At 42.8% G+C, this 21,094-nt stretch overlaps 1 protein-coding gene across 1 annotated transcript in view; it reads left to right on the top strand.

Moving 5' to 3' along the window:
- The window catches only part of ST7L (suppression of tumorigenicity 7 like), a 57,855-nt gene extending 41,431 nt beyond the window's left edge, over positions 1–16,424 (top strand). The window contains exons 12-14 of the mRNA XM_038749262.1: positions 10,511–10,661; positions 14,271–14,363; positions 15,918–16,424. Of these exons, the coding sequence (XP_038605190.1) occupies positions 10,511–10,661; positions 14,271–14,363; positions 15,918–16,096 (423 nt within the window). The 3' untranslated portion in view covers positions 16,097–16,424. The remainder of the gene's footprint in view (positions 1–10,510; positions 10,662–14,270; positions 14,364–15,917) is intronic.
- The last annotated feature ends 4,670 nt before the right edge of the window (positions 16,425–21,094 follow it).

Below are 21,094 nucleotides of genomic sequence, written 5' to 3'. Positions count from 1 at the left end.
ATCATCATCATCAGTGGCATTTACTGAACACTTACTGTGTGCAGAGCACTATACTAAGCTCTTGTGAGTGTACAACAGAGTTGGTAAACACGTTCACCATTTCACCAGCTGACAACCCCATTTTATACAGTCCATTCCTCCCAAGCTAATGTTTTTAGTGTACTTCAGTCAGTTTGTCACATTTATTGAGCACTTACTGTGTGCAAACCACTGTACTAAGCACTTGGGAGAGTACAGTATAACAGAGTTGGTAGACATGTTCCCTGCCCACAATGAGCTTACAGTCCACTTCACTCTCGACTCTCCCACTACCGTCCCTTGGCTCACTCTGCCCCCTCAACCGGGAACTCTCTCCCTCGCCAAATCCGCCAGACAAAATCACTCTCCAGAGTCAGAGCTCCCCTAAAATCTCACCTCTTCCAACAAGCCTTCCCCATTCTCCTTTTTTTTTAATGGTATTTGTTAATCCCTTACTATGTGCTGGGCACTATACTAAGCACTGAGTTAGATGCAAGCTAATTGGGTTGGACACCATGTCCCATGTGGGGCTCACAATCTTAATCCCTGTTTTACAGATAAGGTAACTAAGTCCCAAAGAAGTAAGTGACTTGCCCAAGGTCACACAGGTCCTTCTGACTCCCAGGCCTATCGTCTTTATCAATCAATCGTATTTATTGAGCGCTTACTGTATGCAGAGCACTGTACTAAGCGCTTGGGAAGTACAAGCTGGCTTTCCATTAAGCCACTCCACTTGCCACTTAATCCCCATCACCCTGAAGTATAAAACCTACCAGGTATTTCTAGCACTTGTATTAACTTAAATGCATCTTCAGCATTACTTTTTGTTATTATTATTAGCAGTAATAATATCAATAGTGGCATTTGTTAAGAACTTACTAAATGCCAAGCAGTATACTAAGCGCTGGGGTAGAATCAGGATAATCAGGTGGACACAGGCCTTGTCCCACGTGGGGCTCACTGTCTAAGCAGGAGCGAAAGTATATTTAATCCCCATTTTGCAGATGAGGAAACTGAGGCACAGAGAAGTTAAGTGACTTGCCCAAGGTCAACAGCAGGCAAATAACAGAGCCGAGATTAGAACCCAAGCCTTCTGAACCTCAGGCCAATGTTCTTTCCATTAGGTTATGCTGCTGCTTGGGTTTGTATATTCAGTTGTGCGTTCTGATTATTTATGTTGAGTAATCTAATTGTAAATATTCTTATGTCTGTCTACCTCACCACAGTGTAAATTCTTTGTGGTGGGGGAACACAGTACTAATTAGGGTACAGTGCTTTGTTTAGTGCATTGTGGCCACTGGGCACTCAATAGAAATCATTCCTACTGCAGTTATTGCGGCCGGACACGGGGGTTGCTCCTAAAGACTACTGGGAGTCATAATCCTAATAGTCCAAGGGATGATTCCACATATCCTGCTCGTTGTGAGCAGGGAACATGTCTACCAAACTCTGTTGTATTATACCCTCCAAACCACTTAGTACAGTGCTCTGCAACCAGTAAGCACTTAATAAATGCCATTTATGATGGTGCAATATCAATCAATCAATCAATCAGTCGTATTTATTGAGCGCTTACTATGTGCAGAGCACTGTACTAAGCGCTTGGGAAGTACAAATTGGCAACACATAGAGACAGTCCCTACCCAGCAGTGGGCTCACAGTCTAAAAGGGGGAGACAGAGAACAGAACCAAACATACCAACAAAATAAAATAAATAGGATAGAAATGTACAAGTAAAATAAATAAATAAATAAATAGAGTAATAAATATGTACAACCATATATACATATATACAGGTGCTGTGGGGAAGGGAAGGAGGTAAGATGGGGGGATGGAGAGGGGGACGAGGGGGAGAGGAAGGAAGGGGCTCAGTCTGGGAAGGCCTCCTGGAGGAGGTGAGCTCTCAGCAGGGCCTTGAAGGGAGGATGCAATACCATGAAGCGTGCATGAGACAAGCTCCCACGGTGAAGCTGAGGCAACCCTTGGTTCTGCCCGGACTCACTCTCTTCCATCAGTGCCCCAGATTGTCTGGCACTACCATTTGCCCAGAAATAGCAACTTTGTGCTGCTCTCGACAGGCTCCCTCCATTTTCATCATCAATCGTATTTATTGAGCGCTTACTATGTGCCGAGCACTCCATTTTGGGGAAGCCTGTCACTTGCCGGTCCCATGCCAGACCATAGAGCTTAAGCAAAGATCCCTTACCAATCCTTACCTTAACATGTTACCTATCAAGCAGCATGCCATAGTGGATAAAGCGTAAGCCTGGGAATCAAAAGGTCATGGGTTCTAATCCCGGCTTTGCCACTTGTCTGTTGTGTGGCCTTGGGCAATTCATTTCACTTCTCTGTGTCTCAGTTCCCTCATCTGTAAAATGGGGATTAAGAGTGTAAGCCCCAGGCAGGTCAGGTACTATGCCCAACCTGATTTGCTTGTATCCACCCTAGTGCTTAGTACAGTGCCTGGCACGTAGTAAGTGCTTAACAAATACCACAATTATTATTATTGTCATTAGTGCCATTAAGCTCCTTGTGGGCAGGGATTTCACTTTTTATTGCTTGGATGTCCCAAGCATTTAGTACAGAGCCCTGCACAGTAAGCGTTCAGTAAATATGATTTAATGAATGATTTGAGAGGTAGCTGCAGTCCATGAAAATTTTTTGATCTGGTCTTTGGTTTGCTTCATGCAGGCATAAGCCTTGTTGCAATATTCTGCACTCACCTTTGCTGGTATTGCCTGCTTCCTGAGTAGAGACTTCCTCATCATCTTGTTTGAATCTTCTTTCCCTTAAAAACAGTGTATCTTCTCAAGAAGGCATATAATTTGGGGACTTCTTTGGCTAGAAGTTAAGTGTGTCAGAGAGATGGAAACTAGCTAGAGGAAATTATTCCTAGGAAGCTCGGGACAGCTTATTTAGAGCTCTGGCATTGGGAAAAGTAAAGCAGGTAAAGCACCACATTTTGACAGTTCCCCAAACCGAGTGTATATTCATGATTAATGAAGTCTCTTTTGTATGTGAGTGTTTGTGTAGGGTGTTTTAGGTGGTTTTTTAAATTTCTAGTTTCACTATAAGGCTGTTTTTAGTTTAGTCTTAGCAAGAAAGCTAATCATGCCTGGAGACTTATAAGTGCAGGGGGACTTTTAAAATGAAATATAGTATATAGCTAATGAAACCTATTCTGGTTGGTCTGGGGCAGTTTAAAGCTTTTCGAGAATTTGTGCTATTGCTTATTACAGGGTAGTTGGAGAATATCGGGCATAGACAACAGGACGGTTGCGATCTGAATGGAGTTGATCGGTCTCGGCAGTTCTTTGGATTCTAGAAAGGTGGTTGGCAGGGGTTAGGGCACGATCGTGGCTAAAATACAATAATTTAGAAGGAGAAAAAAGTATTTTTTAAATGGTATTTGTTAAGCACTTACCCTGGGCCAGGCACTGTAGTAAATACTGGGGTGGATACAAGCAAATCAAGTTGGACACAGTCCATGTCCCATATGGGGCTCACAGTCTTAATTCCCATTTTACGGATGAGGTAACTGAGTTTCAGAGAAGTTAAGTCGCTTACCCAAGGTCACAGCAGATAAGTGGCGGAGCTGGGAGTAGAAACCAAATCCTCCCAGGCCCGTGATTAGAGACTTTGGCCCATATATGGTACAGGTGGTGAATCCCCCTACTGCTTCCTCTCTTTCACCAGAGTGGGAAATGTTGGGACACACACCACGGCTCAGCCTTTAGTTCCTGCTTTGGTGGAGAAAGAAAGGAGGATTTTTGTAGCAGACACCTTCCTGAGCTTCACATTTTCTCTTTGATATAGAGGCTTGTGTCCCTGGCACGGTAGATGATTTTATGCTACCGAATCCTTTGATTTACACCATGGATGATAGCCCTGAAAATGGCTTCTTCTTGTCATATCCTGGCTTGACTACTGCATCAGCTTCCTCGTTGGTCTCCCTGTCTTCTGTCTATCCCCTCTCCAATCCATACTTCACTCTGCTGCGGAGATGGTTTCTCTAAAAGTTCTTTCTGCACGTGTCACCACTCCTCTCAAGTACCTGCAGTGGTTTCCCATTCCTTTGCACATCTGGTAGAAACACCTCACCATTGGCTTTAAGGCACTTCATCATCTAGATTGTAAGCTCATTGTGGGGCAGGGAATGTGTCATCTAATTTTATTATATTGTACTCTCCCAAGTGCTTAGTACAGTGCTCTGCACACTGTAAGCATTCAGTAAGTACGATTGATTGATATTTGCCAAACTTGGCACAATTTGTCTCTTGCCTTCTTGTTTGTAGTTTCTTACAAGGCTTTTGCTCAAAAAGGACCATTTTGTCCATGTGAACTATTAATAGTTGCCATACCTGGGAAGCAGCGTGGCTCAGTGGAAAGAGCACGGGCTTGGGAGCCAGAGGTCATGGGTTCGAATCCCGGCTCTGCCACTTGTCAGCTGTGTGACCTTGGGCAAGCCACTTAACTTCCCTGGGCCTCAGTTACCTCATCTGGAAAATGGGGATTAAGACTGTGAGCCCCAGGTGGGACAACATGATCACCTTGTATCCCCCCCAGCGCTTAGAACAGTGCTTTGCACATAGTAAGCGCTTAATAAATGCCATTATTATTATTATTATTATTATACCTATCTGTCTTTGACAGTTGATTCTCAGTTTTCAGATGGGATACGGTCTTGTTTGAGCTTTTGTTTTTCTGTGTCTTTAAAATGCTCCCTCTGTCCTTCTTGCTTTCAGTAACCCAATTTCAGCTCTCCACACAGCATGTGTTTGTGCATCCTGCTGCTGTTCATCCTCTTCACATGCTCTACCCAGAATGTGTCTGCTAATTCTGTTGTATTGTACTCTCCCAAGTGCTAAGTACAGTAATCTGCACTTAGGAAGTGCTCAGTAAACACCACTGATTGATTGAGGTAAGCAGAATTTCAATGCTAGGAGACTGACTTGGTTCTGGAACTTCCTTGTTTGTGATCTTTTCTCATCCTTTGGTGTTGTTTAGCCTGTAAACGCTGATGGAAAAACTTCAGGAGCCACATGTGGCATCTGGGTAGGGTCACCGAGCCGCTGAGGAGATTTGACAGCACTGCAGCCCTGGAGACCTCTAGTTTGGTCTGGAGCCTCGCACTGCAGTCACACTCTGTTTGACAGTCTCCCAAAGGCTATGCTGATCTTCTTGACTAATTTTTCTACTTTCCTGTCTGTTGTTGGTCAGCGAGCTGTCTGGGTAACAAAATTATGTGGCAGCAGTCAGCTCTGGGTTGCCAATATAGAATTTCGACCTTATGTTTGGGTTCCATAGTGAGGGCTGATCCATCCTTTCGGTTTTCCTCAGACTAGTGGTCGAGCCCGGGTGACATCTAGCTGATTTAATAAAGTGGTTTATAGTTATCGTGTGTCTTCTTCGGTGTGCATCGCTAGGGCCCAGACATCTCCACGCAGCATTTCTTGATTGGGCTGTCTCTAACACGTGGAGTTGGAAGAGTGTCCAGGAGGTATGGAAGTGTGTTTTAACAACTGTGTCCAGGTCTCTTTTTGACCCCCAAAGAGACTTGGGTGCAGTTGTTAAAATACAACATGGCAGCCTGGGTTATATTGAACAGCAGCGGGAGAACCATGCATCCTTGCCTTACTACACCGACAGTGGAAAATGAATATATTCAGCCCCAACTTGGCCAGTCATCATCATCAATCGTATTTATTGAGCGCTTACTATGTGCAGAGCACTGTACTAAGCGCTTGGGAAGTACAAATTGGAAACATATAGAGACAGTCCCTACCCAACAGTGGGCTCACAGTCTAAAAGGGGGAGACAGAGAACAAACCCAAACATACTAACAGAATAAAATAAATAGAGTAGATATGTACAAATAAAATAGAGTAATAAATATGTACAAACATATATACATATATACAGGTGCTGTGGGGAAGGGAAGGAGGTAAGATGGGGGGGATGGAGAGGGGGATGAGGGGGAGAGGAAGGAAGTCATGCCACAATGAAGTAGTCTCAAACCCTGATGAACTTCTCAGGGCAGCCAAATTTGCTAGATCATTTCTAGAGCCCAGGTGTGATGGTATCAATTGCTTTCGTAACGTCAGGGTAAACTTGTGGAGATCTTGGTGGTGTTCCTTGCACTTTTCCTGTATCTGACACCTAACAATTATCATATCTCCTGTGCCATATGGTGGGCTGAAGTCACACTGCGTTTCCGGGAGGGTTCCGTCGACAATATTTCTTTAGTAGCCTATCTTGGAGTACGCTGAATAGGATCCTGCTGGCCATGAGGAGTAATGAGATGCCTTGATATTGATTGATCAGCAATCTGATCTTTCACCCTTCTTCCAGAAGTTGATGATAATGACGGCAGTGGTCCTTATTTTGAGGAAGAACTTCAGTAAGTGTCTGTCAGGTGTACCTTCCATGCTTGTAGATCTTGGCAGCTGTGCCATTTTTCAGAGCTCTTACTGCAGCAATGATTTCCCCAACAGTTGGGACAAATGCCATATCTACGCATATTTGAAGGTTTTTTTTGTATTTTGCAGGCCCTTGTTTTCTGTAGTATAAGGCGCGTTGAGAACACTGCAATGTTCTCATCATCTCTTTAAGATTCCCTTCTTATCCAAGTTGAGACTAGAGCTACTCGCGTTCTTCAGAGGTATCACGATGGCAAGAAAAAGACCATATATTGTTCTTAGACATAAGCTCATCCTCTAAATTGTAAATTCATTATGGGTAGGGAACCTGTCTGCTAATTCTGTTGTACTCTCCCAAGCACTTAGTACAGTGCTCTGCACATAGTCAGTGCTTAATAAATACCACTGATTGATTGATTTAGCAATGGGTCAAAGTTTTTGGTTTTGTGGAGGTCTGCAGAGTCTTAGGTCCTTTCTGCATTGGAATCCCACCTCCTGGTGCATGTGTTCCTGTATTTGATTTGCAGGTCAAAAGGCAAGATTCTGAAAGCCTCACTTTTGTCTGCCTTAGTTCTAGGATGCCATAAGTTGCTTCTCGCGCAGTCAGTGTTTTGCGATAAGTAGGCCTTTCATCTCCAGATTATTTTCATGCAGCAGGCATGGTGACTTCTCTTGGCAGCGCACAGTGTTTTGACAACTACCTGGCATACAACATCTCAGAGTCTACACACAGTAGGTGCTCACCGAATACTATTGATTGAATGAGTGTTTGATTCCTCGAATCTCCTCCTTTATCATTCTTCCTCTCCTCCCCATGTGGAACCATGTGCCTGGGTCAGCAGAGTGCAACTCCCAAGGTACAGGTATCTGCCTCGGAATGTAGACAGAAGAATTTTTATGGGCTGGAAAGTGGGGAAGAATTTATTTTGGATCCTCTGCTGAGGTCAGGCCTTTCAGCCCACTTGCCCGAGTAGAACAACCCAAATTCCCCTGCTGCAGCCCTCGGACAAACCTGAAGTTAACTGACATTGGAGGGTGGAAAGAGTTCTCGAAGAAGCAGAAGGTCCGAATGATGGTAGCCTTGAAGGTCTGAATTTATTTGTCTTCTGAATTCAGTCTGCCTGTCTAGTCTCATAGAATGTGCACTGGGAATGTTAATTGCTGCTTGTTTGCATGACTGATCAAAAGCAAAGCAACTTCATTTCAAGATGGGCTTGTCAGACTTTTCTTCAACGTCTGCCTCTGAGGGAAATATTTTAAAGAATTAACATTAGATGAAAGGTTGCCTTTTGGATAGCCGTCTTTTGCTCTGCAGTTTTTAATGAACTTTTTGTTCTGTCCATTTAAAACTTTTTAAGATGATAAGCACCAGAGTTACCACAGAACACATATACTCGATGCTTAAATTGTAGAACTAATAATAGTAGTAAGTGGTATTTATCGAGTGCCTGCAGGTTGCACTGCACTATATTAAGCACTTGGGAAGCACTTGGGAAGGACACATTTCATTCATTCATTCAGTCGTATTTATTGAGCGCTTACTGTGTGCAGAGCACTTGTACTAAGTGCTTGGGAAGTACAAATTGGCAACATATAGAGACAGTCCCTACCCAATAGTGGGCTCACATTTCCCACCCACAAGGAGTTTACATTCTAGTGACTGCTTCTGTCAACTCCATTTCTTCACTGTGTCACTTCCATCTTCACAGGAAAATGAAGTCCAATGCGGAAATTTGTGTATTTTGCCCAAATAATTTTGAAAAATATTTGTACTTTAACAGAAAACAGTTAACATGTCAGGGAGACTTGTCTGGTTTCATATTTCTCTTTTGTGTTAAGTGGGAGATCAGGAATGAAAGATCAGGTTGAGGAGTGTAGTTGAGAAAGTAGAACCAAATAATAGTTTTATCCGTCTATTCATAACAATATGAGGCTGTTCACTTGCACTTAGGGATCCTGTTTGCTTCCTCTCCTAATTAGAAACTGAGTCAATCAATTGAGCACTTACTGCATGCTAAGCACTGTACTAAGCGCTTGGGAGAGTTCAGTGCAGCAGAGTTGGTAGAAACATTCCTTGCTCACAGTGAGCATACACTGTTGAGATTACTGAATGATAAGGGTACTGTTAGCCTGTATCTTTGTGATATTAAGTAAGCCATAATACCTAAACTGGTTATTATAAGGGGTAATTGGAAAGTCAGTAATAAACAAAGACCCTAAAATGGTGCACTCTGAGAAATATCCATGGACCTGTTTTCTCACAACCATTTAGTGGGAGCATTTGCTGTGTGACGGAGCTCCCTTTGTACTTATCTTGAACAGCAAAGAATTAAATAGTTGCTCTCCAAAAATCTGAGGTTTTAGGGTTTGTCCTAAATCTTCAAATTGTCATAGGCAACGGGAGTGGTGCAGCAATTCTGTTTTTCCATTGCATTGAATTCTAGCAACGTGCTAGTCACCGAATCACACGCACAGGCTGAGGCTAAATCAGTGATAATGAAGCAGAGCTCTTCTGGATTATAAATATTTTTTTAAAAGTAAAGAATTGCTGTTTGCAGAATTTAGCTGGGTGATCATTTAGAGATTGTAGCACCAGTATTCGGCAGCAGTCTTAGCCCAGTATCCTTACTTTTGAAAATGAAGTATTTATAACTTTCAGGCAGACTTCATTGTGATTGCAACATTTTTCTTCGCTTACTACTGAGGCACTTAGTGCACTTGCAGTATTGTCAGTGCAGAGAACATAGGGAGTCATGTCAGAGGTCAGATATTTGAGCCTGTTTTCCCACAGCAGCTCGGTGCGAGTGATCTTTTACTATGTTAAAAAAAAAATGGAAGAGGATTAAAGGGGATTAGAAAGAATATTACCCTCCAGAGTGTAGGCCCAAGGCAGTAAGGCAGAGAAACCTACTAGGCAGCAAATGGGCTTTGCTTGACCAGGGCACAACCTTTGTTACATTCCTTTAAGAAACTGAATGGGAAACATTAAATCCCCAAACTGGATTAGTAAATAATCTCATAGTTTGTGGCATCTGCTGAAATAAATTGGTGAGTGGGCTGCATTCTTACACTTTAGGCAGAGAGTCAGAGACAGCAAGAGTGATTAAAGGTAAGGATTAAGCAGTCAGTCATGATTGGAGGGAGGTGTTTCATAAACAAAGGCGAAGGCAGGATTGGAGAAAAATTCATTTTAGCTGTATTCACACCACTGATAGTGAACATCTAGGCGGGGGTATTGGGATCACGCTAGGAAATGAAAATGAAAAATCTGTCCAGGTTATGCTGAAACTATTGCGACTTGAGGTTTTTGATAAATGGAAGCTATAAAACTTGCTGGATTCAAATCAGCAAGGCAGTGATTCTTCACCATAATTTGACTTTATATATCACAATTTTAAACACTTATATTTGTTATCTTTGCCTCGTTGGTTTGTGTATTCAAGCTTGGGAGCAGAACTCACGTTCCAGAATGAGAGCTTATGTTTCTTCTGCTACGTCTGGAATAATGAGTTTTTCCCCACGTGTTTTATAGTAGAAGTCAGTGTTCCTTAAAGTGGCGCCCCTTGAGTAGGTATGAATGTCCAAATTGTTTGTTGGAGAGCATCTTCAAAACCTGGGCAAGCACCTGTGGCTCTACTTAACTACTAAGTGAGCATAAATTGTGTTACTGTGAAAATGATTTTTGCTGATAAAGGATAGGTGTACATATCAACCTTGGGCTGATCAGAGTCTCTCTCAATTTATGTAGGATGATTGATTAGTATGGCTATTGATTAGTTAGTAACACTGAAATGTTGGGTAAGGCATTTATTCTAGGGCAAAGAGTCTTGAAAATATAATGATGATATGCAATATCTCAAGTTCCTAAATGTTTGCAGTTACACACTTTGTTCTGCCCCAAGCTTTGCACATTTCAACCAATACAAGAAGCTTTTGTGCTTCTTGTGGAGTCTAGCTTTGAAACATTTTAGGGTCAAACTTTTTATTGTGATTTGGGTATGGCGTATGTAAAATATTCCCCTTTCTTTTCTTTCTCTCTCTCTCTCTCCTCTCTTTGTATTTTACTCTGTCAGTACTTACTAGAAATGAAGAGTTTAATTTTACCTCCTGAGCACATCCTCAAGAGAGGGGACAGTGAGGCAGTGGCGTATGCTTTCTTTCATCTCCAGCATTGGAAGCGAATAGAAGGTGCCCTTAATCTGTTGCAGTGTACGTGGGAAGGCAGTAAGTATTCTTTTCCAACTCTGTTAGTTAATCTCTCTAACTTTATTCACAGCATTCACAAGAACTCTCCTTTAATGAGATTGTCTGAGCCTCCTTAAGGCTTTGTTGTTCAGATTAGTTTCAAAGTGAACTCAGTCCTATTATATTTGGTTTATTGCTGGAAATACTTAATTCACTTATTTTGATGCTGCATTCTGAAGGCCAGGGGGATGCAGTCTTTACGGTATCCAGCCAAATGCATCAGCAAACCGCAATAACGTATTTAAAATATGTTGATTCATTTATTCAGTTGTATTTATTCATTCATTGTTGCATTTATTGAGCGCTTACTGTGTGCAGAGCACTGTTCTAAGCACTTGAGAAGTACCATCGGCAACATATAGAGATGGTCCCAACCCAACAACGGGCTCACAGTCTAGAAGGGGGACACAGACATCAAAGCATTGATATAAAGCATGTGGTAGGGAAAGAATAAGAAAACATAGTCTTTAGCTTTTGAAGAAGTTCACTAACTACTTAAATGTTTCTGTGCTTTAAGGAGTGAAACTAGACTGTTTCAACTCCTACTACCAATTTTCCCAGTTCTAACCGAGATGTTTCTTAGCAAAAAAAAGTACTTCATCAAACTAGGGCATCTACCTCTAAAGTGTAAACTCGTTGAGGGCTGGGAATGTATCTACCAACTCTGTTATATTGTTATAGTCTACTCTCCCAAGCACTTAGTACAGTGTTTGGCATACAGTAAGCACTCAATCAATATGATTAGTTGATTGACTTACCTCATAATAATAATAATTGTGGTATTTGGTAAGCGCTTACTGTGTGCTAAGCTCTGGGGTGACACAGGGTAAGCAGGTCGGACACAGTCCCTGTTCCGTGCGGGATTCACAAGCTAAGTAGGAGGGAGGAGAGGTATTGAATCCCCTTTGTACAGATGAGGAAACTGAGGCACAGAGAAGTTAAATGACTTGCCCAGGCTCACACAGTAGGCAAGTGGAGATGCCAGGATTAGACCCAGGTCTGATCCCCGGGTGGAAAGAGCATAGTAATTCTGGTACTTGTTATGCACTTATTATGTGTGAAGCGCTGTTCTAAGTGCCGGATTGGAAAAAGTTGTTAAGTAAGGTACTTGTTAAGTCCTTACTATGTGCCAAGCACTGTTCTAAGCACTGGAGCAGATCCAAATTAATCAGCTTGGGCACTGACCCTGTTTCACATTGGGCTCACACTCTTAATCCCCAGTTTTTGACAGAGGAGATAACTGAGGCCCAGAGAAGTGAAGCGACTTGTCCAAGGTCACACAGCAGACAAGTGGCATATCCAGGATTAGAACCTGGGTCCTTGTGTCTCCCAGGCCCACGCTCTATCCGCTAGGCCTCTCTGCCCCGTTCCGTGGGGCCTGGGAGTCAGAGGACCTGAATTCTAAATCTGGCTCTGCCACTTGTCTGCTGTGTGATGTTGGGCAAGTCACTTAACTTCTCTGTGCCTCAGTTACCTCATCTATAAACTGGGAATTAAGATTGTGAACCCCATGTGGGACAGGGACTGTGACCAATCTGATTAGCTTGTATCTACTCCAGTGCTTAATATAGTATCTGGCACATAGTAAGCCCTTAAATACCTATAGCTGGGAAAACTCTTTCCACGAGGCCATGCTACTTCTTATTCCGTATGTCCTGCCTTCAGTACATCTCTATCTGGATGTCCTGCCAGCACTTCAAACTAAATATGTTCCAAACAAAACTCCTTAACTTCCCACCCAAACCCTGTCCCTGCTGTGTCTTTCCTCTCACTGTATCACTGTAGACAACCTCTCACTTCCCTATCTCACAAGCCTGTAATCTGGTCATCATCTTTGACTCATCTCTCTCATTCAACTCAAATATTCAGTCTATCACCACATCCTTCCATTCTGCCTTCACAACACCGCTAAAATCTGTCCTTTCCTCTCCATCTAAACTGCTACTATGCTGATTCAAGCCCTTATAGTCCACATTGATTACTGCATCAGGCTCCTTCTTGCCTCCTGTCTCTCCCCCCCCGCAGCTCATACTTCACTCTGCTGCCCAGATCATTTTTCTAAAAAAAACCTTCAGCCTATATCTCCCCACTCCTCAAGAACCTTCAGTGGTTGTCCATCCACCTCTGCAACAGACTCCTTACCATTGACTTCAAAACACTGTCTGCTCATCCCCTCCTACCTGACCTTGCTGATTTCCTACTATATCCCAAACCGCACAGTTCCTTCTAGCACTAGCTTGCTCACCATGCCTTGATCTAACCTATCTCATTGCTGACCAGCTTTCCCAAGACCTCCCATTGACCTGGAACTCCCTCCCCCTTCATTTACGGCATATATCACACTTCTGGGAAGCCTTCCCCGATTAAGCCCTCTTTTCTCCCACTCCCTCTGACCCTTCTGTGTCATCTATGCACTTAGATCTATACCCTTTTAGCACTTGATATTCACCCCACCCTCATCCCCCCAGCATATAAGGTACTTATCCATAAGTTACTTATATTCATGTCCATCTCTTCCTCTAGACTGTAAACTCCTTATGGGCAGGGAATATATTACTGTACTCTTCCTAATGCTTAGTTGATTAGTTGAATGATGGATTCTGCATCTGGGCATTCTCACTTTGGAAGCTAAAGTCCCCTTTTTAATGAACAGAATTGGACTGGATGGAGAAAAAGAATGGTGTCATTTCCTTTTTTGTACTTCTCAAGTGCTTAGTACAGTGCATTGCATCCAGTGGACACTCAGCAAATGCTTTTACCATCACTAATACTTCAACATTCTCACTCATGTGCCTTAAAAATATGTCCCCGCATTGCTTAGAAATAACAGATTCCAGATACTCATCATCAGTGGTTTTTATTGAGCACTGTCTGTGTGAAGAGCATTGTACAAAGCGCTTGGGAGAGTACAACAGAGTTGGTAGATACTTTCCCTGCCCACAGTGAATATACAGTCTAGAGCTATTGAAAGACTGCGTATTGCATGGCACTGAACAATTATTTGACTAGGTTACTGGCATTACTCTCATTATGACCACATCCTCTGCCTCAGTTTCCTCATCTGAACATGAGAAAAATTTCATCTTGTCATGGGGAATGGTTGTACAAGACTGAGCATACAAAACACCAAATGCAAAACACTGTAATAAAGGTAGAGCTGTTCCCTTCAAGGTTCAGTGTGTTTAGAGAGGTTATTACTGAAGTATGTCCTACTCCTACTTACAGTATCAATCAGTTGTATTTATTGAGTGCTTATTGTGTACAGAGGACTGTACTAAATGCTTGGGAGAGTACAGTATAAGAGGGGTGGTAGACACTTTGCCCACAACAAGCCTACAGTTTAGAAGAGTTCAGGTGGCCATCTATTAACTCTAGGGTACTTAAGCTTTCAGCTCTCCGTCTGGTATAACTCTGTAGCATTAAATCCTCTCTAAACAAGGAACAGCAGTGTTTATTGTGAAATTTGCAGATCTTGTTTACTGATTATTTTTTGTTTGTGTGGGAAATGACATGCTCCTTTTGCTGAAGTGCAAGATAGTGAGTTATGTTTAGGTTTAAGAATGAGCATTTATTTTGCCTTTTTCTCAGCCTTTAGAATGATCCCATACCCATTAGAAAAGGGTCATCTATTCTACCCCTATCCCAGCTGCACAGAGACAGCTGACAGAGAGCTATTACCAAGTAAGTGAATGTTTCATTTTTTCCAAACTTACAAGTAACAGTGATATTATTTTCCACAAGTATGACCTTCCTTTGACCAAGGATCCTTAATTGAATCCCAGAGCTCTCTTGCACATGTCCAGGCCCATCTTGCGGACTTCCTGCAGTCTGGTGTCATGTCCTCATGGCAGCACTGAACAACCGTAAAGGAAGGGAAGTAGAAGAATATTATCATATCTCATTTTGGAATGATGAGGATATTTGGGTTCTAAGAATTCATCCCTTCTTCCTGGACATACAGATCCCAATACCCCTGCCTCTGTGGAAGCAATGTGGCCTAGTGGGGAAAGAGCCAGGCCTGAGAGTCAGAGGACCTGGGTTCTAATCCTGCCTCCGTTGCTTGCCTGCTGCATGACGTTGGGCAAAGTCTCTTTTAACTTCTCTGTGCCTCAGTGTCCTTTTCTTTAAAATGGGGGTTTCTTACCTGTTCTCCTTCCTGCTTAGATTGTGAGCCCAATGAGGGACAGGGACTATGACCAACCTGATTAACGTATACCTACCCCAGCCCTTAGAACAGTGCCTGACATATAGTCAGTGCTTAACAAATATTATTATTATTATTCTATGGAGGACACAGTCTTTAAATAATACAAAGCCCTAATGTCCAGGAATGCTGCATGTTTGTTTTTATTTTTTGTCTTAAGTCCTTGCTCAGCCTTCACTTCGACTTATTCGATTCTGGCATTTGCTTGTGAACCTCACAGTGTGGGTCAGACTGGAGCCATTTCCTTGCTTACCCAGATACTTAGTCGAGTCTTCTATAATGCCTTCTGATAAAATTTTCCCAGCAAGTCAGTGATGAAATCTGAAATTTGCTTCCTAGGGAATATTGTTTCGCTAGCCATACATTATCCCGAAGCATTATTCAGGCATCAGCTCCCTGTCAAGTGATTCTTAGGAATCGTGACAAGAAACGACTTAGGGCCTCAGATGCTCCGAGAATCTCACATTTTAGAATGGATCTTTTGGAAAATCCTGCAGTGTTAACAGGCCTCTCATCCCGGTTAATCTGATGTTAATTTCCTTCTGCTGAAAACTGGGCTCAAGAGCTGGCTTTTGAGGTGATGGAGTGGATATGCTGAAAATCATGGAGGAGATGTAGAAAATGTTTGCAGCTCCTGAAAATGACAACTTTTCCTCTATGTTTTGTTTATCGAACAACTGATTTCAGCGACAGTATTTTATAGCTGACCCTGCGACAGCACTGAATTACTCATCCTTCACTTATGCAGGATATTGCAGCAGGAATCCCTGGGATAGTGACTAACTCTGAGCATAATGAAATCCCAGCACATGCACTTGCTTCAGATTTTGACTATAAAACCATTTATCAATGAAGTGAGGCTAGCCCTTGGCCTGGGCATTTGTGGTGTTTTTTTTCCTCTTTCACTTTCCCACTTGAAAAAAAAAGTCATTGGAACATTTTAAAGAAATTTGTTAGTTTTGACCCTGACCACACCAACTCCCTGCAATAAAGTATCCAAGTCATTTGTTTCTCCCTCTTCTTTCCTACAGCATTCCATCATGTTTCTGTGTATCCAAAGAAGGAGCTTCCTTTTTTCATCCACTTCACAGCAGGACTGTGCTCCTTTACAGCAATGCTTGCCCTTCTAACACACCAGTTTCCTGAACTCATGGGCATTTTGGCTAAAGCTGTAAGTATGGTGTCAAGGACTTGCTTGGAGTATTTGTGAGGCGTTCAGGAAACTGTCTCTGACCTGTCTATGCAAACAGATTGAGATGTGGAAAATGTGCATTTAGAGTAAATGATGTGTAATGTATTGTAAAGCTGCTGCCACAGAGCTGTCAAACTTAAGTCTTTGGTGGTTTGAACTCCAGTTCTGTCACTTAAAAAAAAAAAGTTAAAGTATGCAATGGTGTAACATTATAAAGTTGTTCCCTGAAGATCGCTCTTGGTAGTAACACAGGGCTCATTACTAAGAGCACTCCAACTTTTCTTGGCTTGCTTACCATTATTGTATGTTTTATTTGGCATTTTTTTAAAGTTCCATATTTTATGAACAAGGCTTCTGGTTTTCCATTTAAACTGAATTATTCGTTATAAAATCTGCTGAATGTAAGCTGACTTGTTGGTTTGAAAAGATGCCACCTAGAGCAGCGTCCTTTCGATCTCTGGGCCTTCCGATTAATGCACTTTTAACGCTACATTTTTCCATTTTCACATAGGAGAGGCTATAAGGGTGGTAGGCAACTAGCGGTGATGTAATGGGGTGGGGACACACGTAGAAAAAGCTGACACACAACTTTAAATAGCCAAAGTGAGCTCTGACCTTATTGATTCCATCGAGAGAGATAATAGAAACTAGAGTCTGTTATTAAAACTGGGGTTTTTTTTGGTTTGGGTTTGGAGTTTTTTTTGGCTCCTTTCCGTAACTGATTTTCCTTGCTTCTCGTGCCTTTGGACCCATTTATTTGACACCTTATCCGGGGCTTTAAAGATGAGTTAGCTCTCCGCAGGTTGGCACCAGTGGTAACAGCACTCACTGGTCTCCCCTTCTCCCTCGGGGCCACCTGCAGAATGTGTTAAGTTGCCACTGGCTCCAAGCCGAAGAACCCGAGTTTGCAATTGATCCCGAGGCAGGCTGCGAGAAGAGTTTTATGCTCTTCTTGGGGGATAGTAGATATTTGGGTTGGGAATGAGCTTTCTGAGTTCAGTGTGACCGGGGAATATACGGCTCACGCTATAACCCTCCTCCCTGAGACAAGGCCAAGTAGCTGGAGGTGCGGGGGAAGGGTGCCCTGCAGCATTCTGAAATAACCCCTGCTGCCCAGGGTGAATAAGGGATCTGATGAGAATTCTAGTTAAATTGGCAACTGGAAGGAAAATTGCAGCTGGGACAAGAAGTGGGAATAACAGATAGTGAGGGTTCATAGGGCTTTGAGGATGGAGCAGGGGGGCTACAGAAGAACCTGTAAAAAGGCCTAAACTGTGAGCCCACTGTTGGGTAGGGACTGTCTCTCTATGTTGCCAACTTGTACTTCCCAAGCGCTTAGTACAGTGCTCTGCACACAGTAAGCGCTCAATAAATACAGTTGATTGATAAACCTAGAAAACCCCTCAGCCCCATTCTGGGGAGGGGGCAGCTGTAACCCCAATTCTTGTCCCTATCTGTGCCAATAGTAACTTTTTACGAAACTTTTGTAGGTTCTGAAAGCACCCAAGCCAGGTGGCACTTTTAATTCAGGTTACTGGAAAATACGTAGACCTTTTTAAACCACTAACTTCTGATTTTTTAATATTTGAACAGTAATCGATTAGCCCTTCACAGATTTTTTTTTGCATGTAGTTTTTTTTTTTAGAAATTATATCCTGCCTAGCTGGGCTCTTACGTCCTATGTTTTATTACAAAGAGCTGTCAACAGTTTAACATCTGCAATAGCTGGAAATACCTGCACACTGACCCTTGTTTGCCTTAGTTCAGGGGGTGCTATTTACAAGCTGTTGGCAAAACGCTGAGGTAGTTGGATTTCCAGTACATTCAGATATTTGCCTGAAGTTGTCACAACAGAAACTAGATACAAATCTTGGAAATGAACTCACAGAAAGGCAGCCCTCTTGTGAAAAGCATTTTAAGAAGTTGCGCTTGGTGAATTGTTGATGTTTTATATGCTGGTACCATGCATGCACATTCAAACTGAACCTTTTTCAAGGTGTTATTTGTTACTACATAATTTTTTTTCCCCTTCTAAGAAGTAGAGTTTTGGAGATTGCTGATCTTTCAATTATCCTGAGAAAAATGGAATTTGTGAAATTTAGGAATGGGATTGTGAACTAAAAGGAGGATGAAAACCTTCAAATTAATAATTATGATGATGATGATGGCATTTGTTTAGCACTTACTCTGTGCAGAGCACTGTTCTAAGCGCTGGGAAGGCTACAAGGTGATCAGGTTGTCCCACAGAGGGGCTCACAGTCTTAATCCCCATTTTCCAGATGAGGTAACTGAGGCCCAGAGAAGTGAAGTCACTTGCCCAAAGTCACACAGCTGACAATTGGTGGAGCCGGGATTCGAACCCATGACCTCTGACTCCAAAGCCCGGGCTCTTTCCACTGAACCACGCTGCTTCTCAGCATTATTATTAATTATAATTATAATAATTATGGAATTTAAGTGCTTACCGTGTTCCAGGGACTGTACTAAGCGCTGGATTCTTATAATGCTTTGTAAAATGTGATAAGTTTTTCACAAAGTTGCAAGTTCCCCTTTGCAAAGTGGCAAACCCAGGACTTAGAAGAAAACAGGAATAGTAGTATAAGCTCCACAATGATGATATGCTGATGTTACAGCTAGCAGACAGAAATTCTGGAAACGTGGGGACTGAATTAAGCCCATAGGTGATTTACTCATCCCCGCCAAGCCTCTTGTATCTAAACTTAGTTTTCAAACCAGAAGCTGGCAGACCAGTTGGACTTCAGTGGGATTCCAGGTATCTGAAAGGGATTGTCTCTCTTTTGAAGACCCTCTCCTGAAGACATGCTCCTTAAAAAAATAGCCCTCCTCACTTATCAGAGGCACAGGTTTGTTTGCTTTTGCTGGCTAGCTCATTGGAAATCTCCCTGGCCCTACCACCTATTTCCCATGTAAACTACTGAAATTGTTTTATTCTTCCCCCGCCCACCCTCTTTTAAGACTGTATTCCCATCCCTGTCCTCTCTCCTCCCCTGATCTTCCTCTCAGCACCTCTTGCTGGGCTGAATCCCACCCTGGAACCTTAAAGCCACCCAGCCCTTATTATTACTATTATTATTATCACCATCATCATAATCATCATCATAAAGAAGTTGTCCTGCCTTCCTCATCCCAGTACCTTTCCCTATCCCTTTCTTGCTGGTTTAATTCTGGTCTTGCCTCCAGCTTCCACTGAGCTGTGGGGCAACAGGAAAGGGACCGAGTTGGGGAAATGGGGGAGTGGAAGGGGCTGGGAAACAGATGAAAAGAACAGGGGCAGCTAATGCCCCCACCCCATTCTTGGAGCCGTGAGGTTTAAAGAGCTTGGGCAAACAAGAGCTGGAATTGAATCGGCACGAACAGAAACAGGGGACAAGTTTAAAATAAAAACACATAGGGTTGGGGTACCAGGGCAGGGGTCCAGTGAAATGGAGAGGCATTAAGGGAGATGTCAAAAGCTCCAGAAATAGGAACCCAAGTTTAAAGGATGGCAGGGATAATGGATATGGAGAGTAGGTAGAGGACGAAGTATGTAGAGGGGAAAAAAAGTGTTCAAATGACTTATTGTGGCAATAAATGGCATCCCAGGAAGATTTCCAGTTTGTTTGTCAGTGACATATAACAAATATGTCCCATTGACATGATACCCCTTTCTCCTTTTTCTAGCCCCCTTTCCCTTTAGTTCTTGCAAGTTGTCATAATTTGAAGCATGTTTCCTTTAGGAGGATTTGAGGGGACTCTTTTTTTTTTTAAAAAAAAAAACAAGCTGTTTCTACACAAAGCAAATCTTGTAGATTGAAAATAGTTCATGTAATTCTCCTAGGCCTAAATAGAACTTAGAGTTCTTGTCTTCATAGCCACTTCAAAGGGAGGATTTAGTGCTGGTACTTTGTTATGGTAATCCAGCACACTCTGGTTGAAAAGCAGCAAGGCGGGGTCAGGCAGACTGGGTGCTTCGGGTGTGGAGCTGAACCCTCAATGACCAGGGGTATCACCCAGTTGGAGGCTGCTGCCTCATCCCATCTCCAGCATGTCTATCCCTGGAGACTGACCTGAGGCTCTGGAGAGTGGAAGTGAGCAGAAAAAACAGAAATGTTCTCTACCAGTCAGACAAACATGCTGAGATCCCTGTTTATGGAAGGTGTTTGGAGGCACATGGCCCCAAAGTGGTCATCTCATCTGCTCTGCACAATCCCTTTTACAGTCGATTGGCACATAGTGTTGGGGTTGCTTCATGCAGACTTGAGCTAAAAATTAATTTTTCGACCAAAGGTTTTCTTCCCCAAAGTATGTCAGAAGGAGCAAGCTCTGTATCTCCACAGCCCCGACACTCTGAGGAGAAGACACTGCTGTGTCACATGATGGTGACACAACTGGTGATGTGAGAGAGCCAGGCTCCTTGCCTGTTCATCTGGTATATAATAATCCCAGAGCCATTTCTGAATCGACCCAACTTCTTTGTAGTGCAACCCAGGAAGCTTGGGCACATCTTCATGTCAAGTAGGACCCTGAGAGCTAGAAGAACCCACTTCTAGACTGTGATCTCGCTGTTGGGTAGGGACTGTCTCTATATGTTGCCAACGTGTACTTCCCAAACTCTTAGTACAGTGCTCTGCACACAGTAAGTGCTCAATAAATATGATTGAGTGAATGAATGAATGAACCCCCTGGCCCCACCAAAATGCTGCAACTTGTTTAGCCCCAAATAAACTCTCCTAATGTTTGTTTGACCGGGATTAAAGCTGTGTTGATCTGGGAATGAGCCGGGTTTCCACATAGTTCTGTTAATCTTTATATGGGAAAATGTAGTTGAACATGCCAGTGATGAATTTCCAAGCAACTCATAATTGGCTGGCTGCAGCGTAACCAGGGCCTAACTATTTGCTTGATTAATTCTTTAAAGACAGCATTAGCAAAGTTGTATGATTTCCAAAGAGATAGGCCAAAGGGTCTTTAACAAAGGAACTCTCTGTAAAATTTCTCTTCTGGGCTCCTTCAACC

Source organism: Tachyglossus aculeatus, chromosome 7, assembly GCF_015852505.1.
Source record: "Tachyglossus aculeatus isolate mTacAcu1 chromosome 7, mTacAcu1.pri, whole genome shotgun sequence".
Lineage (NCBI taxonomy): Eukaryota > Metazoa > Chordata > Mammalia > Monotremata > Tachyglossidae > Tachyglossus > Tachyglossus aculeatus.
The sequence above is the reverse complement of the archived record's forward strand: the minus strand, read 5'-3'. Positions and strand labels throughout refer to the sequence as shown.